Source organism: Pyrus communis, chromosome 5, assembly GCF_041283825.1.
Source record: "Pyrus communis isolate YQ-2024b chromosome 5, ASM4128382v1, whole genome shotgun sequence".
Taxonomy (NCBI): Eukaryota; Viridiplantae; Streptophyta; class Magnoliopsida; order Rosales; family Rosaceae; genus Pyrus; species Pyrus communis.
This window is the reverse complement of record NC_142569.1, coordinates 17,390,944-17,400,296: the sequence shown is the minus strand read 5'-3', so window position 1 is coordinate 17,400,296 and position 9,353 is coordinate 17,390,944. Positions and strand designations below refer to the sequence as shown.

Here is a 9,353-nt window from a genome sequence, read left to right as displayed (position 1 = left end):
CCATCGTCTATTTCTAACACACATCTACTCTCTCTCTCGAATTGTCAGTTCACTCTCTTATCTCTTGAATTCCCAACTCGAGCCTTAAGGTCTCCCTCTCTCGACTCCGACCACCATCTTTTATGTCGTGACTTCATTTTCTTCGTCAGTTTGTACGTTATGTTTGCCGTAAGACTCCAGCAGGGCTCTGCTAAAGATGACCAAGAAGGACGAGGACATTATCGCCTCTCTCAATGACCTCATAAAGAAGGATATCGGCATCCTCGCCAACTAGGAGAAGAAGTTCGAAGGGTCAAAACTTACCAGTTGTTGGTCACGCCTCGGTATGTGATTTAAGGCTTAAATTTATGTAATTTGAAGCAAAATAAGTGCGTTTAGGAAATTTGCTTATGGGTATGTATGATTTTGTTTTAATTCATCAATTGGTGTAATTTGTAATGGCAAAGGTGGAGGTCTTGGATCCATGAGGAAGACAACATCTTTCTGGTTCGATAAACGGGTCAGGTTAGGTCTGATTCTAAATTTATAAATTTCATTACTCGCCCTGCTTTACTCTGTTTCATTTTAAAACGGGTCCAGTCCGGTCCTTCGAAATTTGGGCCCAGCTTTGCCTGTGCCAACCCTTGCTTAGTGTGTCATTTACTATATTGTTCATAATTTTATTTTAGTTAGGGGTATGATATTCACACATCTTTTTTTACTTCTTACACACTCTTTATTTATTTCTGTCATTTTATATTCTTCAATTCATATGATCCAATGATTGGAAATTAAAAGGGTGTATGAGAAGTAAAAAGGGGTGTGTAAGAAGTAAAAAGGGGTGTGTGAGAAGTAAAAAGGATTGTTCTTTAGTTTTGTTTATAGGGCTAAAATGATCTTCTTACCCTTGACAAAGAGGGTTATATTACATAGTAGAAATTTTGTTTTTGTTATAAATATAGGTGTCCATTATTTAATTTGAGTGGATGACATCATGTATGTGCAAGTAATGACATCATGCCTATGTAAGCAATGATGTCATGACCTATTCATTTGCCTATATAATGAAGGCCAAGGCCACTAACAAATAAGAGAAACATACGGAGGAAAGGAAAGAAAAGAGGAAAGAAAGAGAGAAAAGAAATAAGAGATATGCATGAGAAAATATCAGTGAGCCAAGCTAGAGAGAAGGGAAAATAGTGAGAATTATTTTGTACTCCTATTATTTCAAATAATGAAAGAAAATACTACTAGCACCCAGAGGATGTAGACACACTTGCCGAACCTCATAAATATTGTGTCTTATTTACTATATCTCACTGCACACATATCCTCAACTTCACAACAGTTTTTGGTTTTTTATTTTTTATTTTTTTTTATTTTTTAAATTTGAAACTTGTTTCAATTTTCAGTTTTAAAAATGTGAAAACTGAAAATAAAAAAGTAATCCTAGTAAGTAAATTACTTATAGGATTCTATAATATATTTTATTGTAATTGTATTCCTTGGGGAGTAAGAATTTTTCTCCTTTATTACTATAAATAAAGGCACAACAAGATTAAACACCACACTACAAAATCACCAAATTCTCTCTTCTCTTTACCCTTGTCGTCGCCAATCTCCCTCTTGTTGGGCCATAATTGTCCAGGACGGGAGTGAGGAAGATCAAAATATGCATACCTTAGAAGTCCGGCCATGGACTCGACATCCTCCGATGTAGAGCTGAATAAACAGAGCAGGGATGCCACCGTCATCCTATTCTGGAATCAATGGACAAAGTCCGACGACTTTGCTGAGATTTATCATGCTTATTCTGCAAGATATGAAAACTTAATCTAGCAAGGAATCAGCAGGTTTCGTATTATCTTGGAGTCCTTACAATTTAAGGATTGACATGCGCCGCAAGTAATCATAGTCGTAAAATGATGCAATATCTACTTCTTAAATATCTTATGTGATTCTCACGGTTTGATAATGATTATATTATCCTAAGAGATGCATCTTTGCTCCCGCAATAATCGTATACTTATTATATTGCTTATTGCTTGAGTCTTATATTGCAAGCAGTAATTTGTTCTTTTACAATTTAGTTGGATTTGTGCATCTTTATCGCTTACAGCAGTGTGCGAATTTGGTTCCAACAATTGGTGTTTTCATTGAGAGTGAAAATCATATTCCTCCTGACCAACTTAATCTATCACAGACATGAACACATAAGAAAGCTCTATTAACGCCAACATTAACAAGGCGACCGATGACAACCTTGCTCCTGATGTCTCAATCGCATTCGTTGAGAATAATTTTGTTGTCGACACCACCAACGCTCTAGGGGCAAGCAATCAAACCCTTTATGCTCTAGCCACCCCAAAAGGCGGCGAGGCTTTGCCTATTGGACCCCCTCCCATTATGAGGCATGCATGAGATACTTTACCAAAGATCAACGCTTTTGTTGATAAGTTCCAGCATGCCTATACTGCTTTTCGGGTGATGTCATGTAAACTTCGTGGACGTCGAGAAGAGAATGAAGGCTCTCAAAAGATCCAGCAAGACAATCCCGCAGGACCATCTCGCAAACTTAAATTCTTATTTTCGATTATAACAACATAAGTACCATAACCCTAGATGAATAACTCATCAAGCCAACTTCTATTCCAACTTTAGCAGACATCACTAATCCGAGTACAAACCCGCTTCACAATGATCAAACTACCAATAACACCGCTCTAATGGCACACAGGTTCTACACAACCCTGGTCTCTTGGGCGTTGCAAAAGTGCCCTGGATGGAACCACAACACTGAGCTTTAACGACCTAACGTCTTCAGAGGAACCAAAACGACGTCGGCTCGATAATGACGACATGACTAGAGATGCCTCAAGGGAAACTCCATTTCGTATCCCTGGTCGTACTATAGTGAAAGTGAAAAGCACACTCTCTTTAACAATCGAATATGCGCCTCCGCCTTATAAGTTTTCTCAACCTCGATTTAAGTACTTTTGCGGCGACACTGATCCGGATTACCACATCATGCACTATATGAGCGTCATGGCTTTATACAACAACAATGACATTTGGATGTAGAAGATGTTCTCCTCTATCTTAGAGGGGACCGTCATGAGGTGGTTCTCAGAGTTATCAACTCGTTTGATTAATTGCTTCAAAAATTTGGTCAACATCTTCACCAACACCTATTTGGTGTACCATGATTTCCAAAAGCGACACAAAGCCATATTCATCATGGTAAGTCAAGGCAAAGACAAAATTCTTATGGCTTACCTGAAGAGGTTCCACGTGAAATTGGCTGAGGTAGAAAGGCTTGACAACATACTTACCTCTATGGCTTACAAGCAGGGACTCAATGTCAACTCGCCATTCTCTCAGAAGCTGAACGAGAAAAAGTACAACTATGCCACCCTAGCAAAATGTTTGACCTCACTAACTGGGACAACAAAACCAAAAGGAAGGTTCCTTATCAAGACTGCGGTAGGAAGCTTAAACGAAAAAGAGAAAACTGGAGCAATCCGCCTCCGTCTTCCTGTCGAAATGACATAAGGGGATGAAAAGATAAATTAGCTCCACTTAGATTGAGGCAATATACAGACCTGCAAACTATCATCAACAACATTCTTCATAGCATCAAGGACAAACCCTTTCTCAAACGGTCAAAACCTCTTCCTGAACATCTGGTAAAGAAAAGCCAAAAGAGTATTGCTCATTTCACCAGTGCATAAGCCATACCATTCGAAATTGACAAACACTTAGAGACCAAATCAAGGAAATCATCAATCAATGGCACCGTTGGGAGTTTGTAAAAAGCAAGGCAAGGAAAGAAAAAGCCTCCCTGAAGAAAGGGACAAAGGTAAATTTGACCAGTACGAGATGACTGATGATGAGGACAACAAGCGGTCATCAAAGAAGTTCACTCTTAACATCAATTGCATCTATGGAAGGCAAAAGCTACAATAAAGAAAGGGAGAGCCTGGTCCGTGGAAATGAGCATCGATGACTCTGAGGTGGACTATCTTCAGAGATTGTTTGATCGATAAAAAAAAAAAAAAAAAAAAAAAACTCTCCAAACTAAACATGGTTTGATTCTTCAATGATACGAGAAAATATGTAGGCCACCGCACCGAATTTAACCACAAATAATATCAACGTTGTAGTTTGTGCGAAGACAAGTCCATGGAGAACTCATCTCCTGATCGGCTCACCATGTGCTATCGCCAAAAATGATCCCTTATGTAAAACTTACATTGTATCGTCTTTTAATTAGAACTACACCAATGATTTGATTCTCTTCTAGGAGATATGTGGGTAGGCATTTATGGATTCAGTCACATCTCCTATCAAATTCACCATTCTTTTTTGAATAAGAATTTCAGTGTTTGATAATGCAGAGACTTCCATCTTGTTTATTCGTTCTTTTCTTTTTGGCAGTAGTGCGAATACCCTAAAATCCCAAAATAACACACAACTTTGAAACTTTGCATAATTGCAAGTCTAAAACTTTAAAATGGTAGTGTCTAAGGAGTCTCATTTAGCCTACTCCATAGTGTATGGTTAGTAGCTTGGAAGGCTTGAGTTGTATTAAGCACGGTTATGATAGGTGGGCTATGGGCATGGGGACATGGCCCCTTGATCCAGAAGTCCAATGCACCATCTGGCTTCCGAAAAGTTTATACAACCAAAAAGTTGTGGGTTATAACATTCAAATCCGGACTCTACGCCATTCGAAGGAATAATCACAAGAGCTTCGGAATCATCTTAGGGGCGGCTTATAGTCCCGACCCTGGGTACGATTACTCCCATGGTCTACTCCTGGATTATGATATTATCCTTTTATTTGGCAAAAGGATTAGGTCTCGGCAGAATCACTTCTATTAGTACTCGGCCAAATTTCATTTTGGGCTGGATATCTAGATATTATTGGGCTTGAAAGGTTACCAGTTAGCCGAGAATTAAATCTTAATACAAACTACCCACCTTCGGCCCAAGTCTAGTATTTCAAGCCCAAACAAGATTATGAGTATGATGTTTGTTGACTAACCGATGCATCACTGTTGCCATGACCTAATGGTGCATCATCATTGAATTGAAAGAAAAAGACACAAAGGTATTGAACTAAGATTTTATTTAATTTTTTCGGAAGTATTTTGTTTACACGGAATGGAATGGAAGAACATGTGCTAAAGCTAAACACATCTTTTTTCAATTTTCATCATGTTAATTAATTAATAGGAGGAGTTCTGTAGTATGATGCCACTGTCACAGGGAAGAACATTTGCCTCACTCCTTCAGAGTTGATTATGGGGAATATGATTCCTGAAGCACCCTACAAAAAACAAAAGGTGGAAAAATCAGTACAACTGAAAAGAGGATCACACCAGATGACTGAATATCTCAACAAATGGAGATAGATACACACCAAAACCAATCTGGCTCCAATCCACATGCGTTTTGGGCAAGGGAATGGAAGTAGCAAGCGCCCAATGGCGTAGACAGCCACCGCAAAAAAGTGGAGAACCAAGCTCAATGGTTGCGGGTTTAGGCCGGAAAGAAGTGCTAGAGGTCCATTCGAGAACACGCCTCCAAGGCTCAAGTAATCGAAACATGCTTGGCGCATTTCCATCCTTGCCGGATCAGGTGATGCACAAAATACCCTGTATAGTGCACCTGCCAATGTGTTTATGGTTGAGGCCACAGGCTGCACCAAAACCAAGTATTAGAATTTTTTTAATTTACCATTAAACTCGAGTTGAAATAAGAACTTTACTTTTGTAAAAGTATTGAATATGTGTGTAATAACTTAGGCTGCTTACCTTGCGCAGTGTATAGAAGGATTCCAGGTATTTACAAAGCGCAGGTGCATCATTCAGATTGTGCAGAGGTCTTAGAAGATTTCTAAGAACAACAATGTCTGAAAGAGCCACAGTCATGCCTCCTCCAGTTAGAGGATGCCTCATGTTGACAGCGTCCCCCATCAGAAGGACACCAGGAGTGGGACGAGGAGCAGCAGGCATGCTCCTGTTTGGCATTGATTTTATGTTTCCTTTATCCGCGGCAGCCATAAAAGCAGCGTACAGCTCAGGGGGAACCTGCAATAAACAATTTGCAAACCCCTTGATTAGGCCAAAGATTCAAATACGTAAAGTAAAACAGAGATGGTTGTTATTTAGAGAGGTAAATAACAAAGTGATCGGTTTATTTGTTCGAAATAGTTTTATTCCAAAACAAACTATTTGAAGCACAATAGACATACTTGGGGTGCCACTTTTGTTTTCAAGTAGTGAGACATTTCACCACCAGAAATAGAAGGTACTTTTTGGCCGGGTACATCAACAAGGCAACGAATCTCGGTGCTGCTTATAGGATAAAACAATATCGGCGAAGGATCTGCCAATATTACATGCCCGTGATTTGCATATGGAAGCTGGCAATTCTCCAGAACCAAACCAACAAAACAAGAAGGTATATCAACCTACAAAAAGAAAAATAAAACATGATTTTATATTCTAGTATTCATGTATATTTCAATCAATTATCCTTTCTTGTTTTTGTTTATTTTACAAGATTTGCAGTTTATCTTCACCTTAGGATTGCAGAGAGAGTGCCGTAGGTTTGAATAGCATCCATCGCATACTATTGTGAGAGGCGCGTGTGCATTGAGTTCTAGATCACTACCTTTGGATTTATACTGCACCCCCTTGACAGTACCTTTTTCTTCCAGTAGAGATGTCACCGTTCCTTGTTCCAATCTTACACTGATGTCAAAATTTAAGAAATGACACACAATTGAGACTCCAGCAGAGTATGCAAATCTCCTTCATAATGAATCTCACATACCATGTATTATCTGATATCGTATAGATTCTTGTTAAATACATGGTTAAGTTTTGACAGTCTGACAACATAGCATGACAAACTTTCAAGCAAAGAGAATATATTAAAGATACATTGCAATATGTAATCAAAGGATCTATCTTTGTATTGCAAAAACATACCGAACGTCAAATTATAACAGATACTCGAAATAGATGACTGAAGCAGAGGGAAAACTTTGTGTTTTCCAGACCTCTAAAACTTTGAATTATACAACACATGGCGAGCCTACTGAAAAAAGAATACTACGAAATATATTTGAAGGGAAAGGAAGAGTACTTGGGAAGAGATGAAGCTTTTTCCCGCATCCTTTGAATGAAACGCCCATGGTGAAAGCTTCTCCCAGCCACATCAGGATGGAAGTTTTCCAAAGGATATGGCAGCTTGGTACTTTTTCCATCCTTGTAAAGAGCATATCCGAAAACCCGTTGAGCATCAATCTCATTTACACAATCTTCAACCAAACAGAAATATTAACAATTGTCATATGTAGTTGTCTAACTCAAAGTGGAAATAAATGAGGACAGTTATGGACCATTCACACAAGTCCTCAGGTTTATACTTCTTTGCTTACCCTCAAGGCCTAACTCAACTAAACTGAGATATCCCCCTGGTTGCAGCAGCTCGCCGACGATTCTATCTGGCTCACTCAAGTCCCTTTCAATCACATGCACTCGGCGCCCATCCTGCGGTATGCAGACATTGTAAACAAAACATAGCAATAGGAAGAAGACAAGACATGATAACTTAGATTTGTGCAAATTGTAAATATTATGATCCTGATGTTACTATATACATTCTAACAAAAATATATGAAAAGATTTTCCTAATGATCCAAAACGCAGATGATCTTGGAGACCCCAAACAGATCTCAAGGCGTTATCCTTAAGTTTTCTTCCCACCGAAGCAGAAATATAATCTCAGATAAAAGGAAACAATTACATATTTTAATGAACAGATAAATAAAGAGTGATAAACCATTAAAGTTCGAAAACCTTAAACCTCGTCAAGTTATATATCGCACAAATATAGAAAGAGGCATAGAATCCTTAGAGAGTGAGAGAATGTCACCTTCCCAAGAGTGTAAGCGAGCGCCGAACCAACAACCCCAGCACCAACAACGATAATGTCTGCACTTCCAACCATCTTTGCATCGTCGCACGTTCCATTTTCACAGCTCTTCAAACAATTCCCATTTTGATGAGCTCTGGCCTTCTTCTGTCGTCTTAGACTGCACAAGAAAACAAACCCGAGCAGCGAGGCCATAACAGCACACACTATATTCAGGTAAACCATCTTCAAAGATCGTGAATTCGGTTAGAGAAGATTATGGTGGAGCTCTCTGAATTTTAGTTCTTTTCAAGTGTTTGAGTTCGTTCTGACTTAAGTTGGCGCCTATATATAGTGAGCCAACTTTTTTAAAAAACTATTTTTTGGTTTTGGGATAGAAACGTGGACAAGTTATGCGCCTACCACTGCAAATTATTTACCAGGCCAAATTGGAAGACCTGAAAGCAAGTCATTGTGTACAAGACTGCGTAATTTAGTAAATTTCCCACCCCCCGGCCCCCCGGGGAAGATTTAGTGGAATCATTTGCAACTAAAATATAGGTACTGTTTTGGCAAATGGGAGTTAAGGCCAGTCGGCTAAGAGAATATACCATTCCTCTTACATATGAGTTTGAGTTTCATTTTTCGTAAATTCGAATATAGTTTTGAATGGAAATAACAATGTAATCGAAACTAAAAAAAATGTTTGGAGGTTCTTGAACAATAATGTAATTTACTTCACAAATATAATTTTTATTTCGCAACTGTTATGATATTTATATGTTACGAGACAACAAAATTACACGCTACAGTGATGCTAGCCACAACTCAATCTCTAACTCATTACAAATGTATATCATTAACATATTCACGCGAGGCTGATTATAACCCTTTTCTCTTACATTTTGGAATTGTTAGTGATCCTATAACAGAACCAGAAAATTTAAATGGTCAACGAGTAAGTGCATTGGAATGGCTGCCCAAGTAAGACTTGATTTAGTCAGAGAGGGGTTGGTAAGCGTGGAAGTGGATCATATATTATTATACATAGTACAAAATATTAATATTCTGCCATGCAAATGTCAAAAAAAAACAAATTTTTCTCTAGGTTTTAAAAACCATGGGTGCCAAACAGGGGGTGACAACTGGAAATGTAAAACTAAAATATAAAAAGACAAGAGAAGAAAAAAAAACAAACTTCCCTAATCCTCCTGTAAACTAAGTATAGCATATAATCATGACTGTTAGAATAATTCTCTGTTAAAAATATGGGATTATGGATCAAGTCAGTATGAAATTTGTTTATTTTATTTGAATATAATTGCAATTGGACAATGATACGAGGAAGGCGCGTAAGTGATACAATAATGACTGATTCATAACTATTGATGCATGTAAGACTCGCTTGCATCTACGGTCAAGAATCAGCCACGTTAGTAATTGAC

General features: G+C 38.3%; 1 protein-coding gene across 1 annotated transcript; it reads right to left on the bottom strand.

Moving 5' to 3' along the window:
* Positions 1–5,093: 5,093 nt before the first annotated feature.
* Positions 5,094–8,232, bottom strand: LOC137726445 (squalene monooxygenase SE2-like). Its single transcript, XM_068465379.2, has 8 exons — positions 7,930–8,232; positions 7,433–7,544; positions 7,138–7,312; positions 6,569–6,740; positions 6,239–6,457; positions 5,799–6,074; positions 5,405–5,683; positions 5,094–5,311 (listed from the first exon to the last, which is right to left on the bottom strand). Exons 1-8 carry the CDS (start codon positions 8,152–8,154, stop codon positions 5,207–5,209), a joined length of 1,563 nt encoding a protein of 520 aa, XP_068321480.2. The 5' UTR covers positions 8,155–8,232; the 3' UTR covers positions 5,094–5,206.
* Positions 8,233–9,353: the final 1,121 nt, after the last annotated feature.

What these genes read in the sequence shown, in the direction of transcription:
- LOC137726445 (XM_068465379.2), bottom strand. Translation starts at nt 8,154, where the DNA reads ATGGTTTACCTGAATATAGTGTGTGCTGTTATGGCCTCGCTGCTCGGG. An exon ending in TCGCTTACACTCTTGGGAAG is followed by an intron (nt 7,545 to 7,929) that starts GTGACATTCTCT and finishes TGCATACCGCAG; the next exon opens with GATGGGCGCCGAGTGCATGT. An exon ending in CCTTCTATACACTGCGCAAG is followed by an intron (nt 5,684 to 5,798) that starts GTAAGCAGCCTA and finishes GTTTTGGTGCAG; the next exon opens with CCTGTGGCCTCAACCATAAA.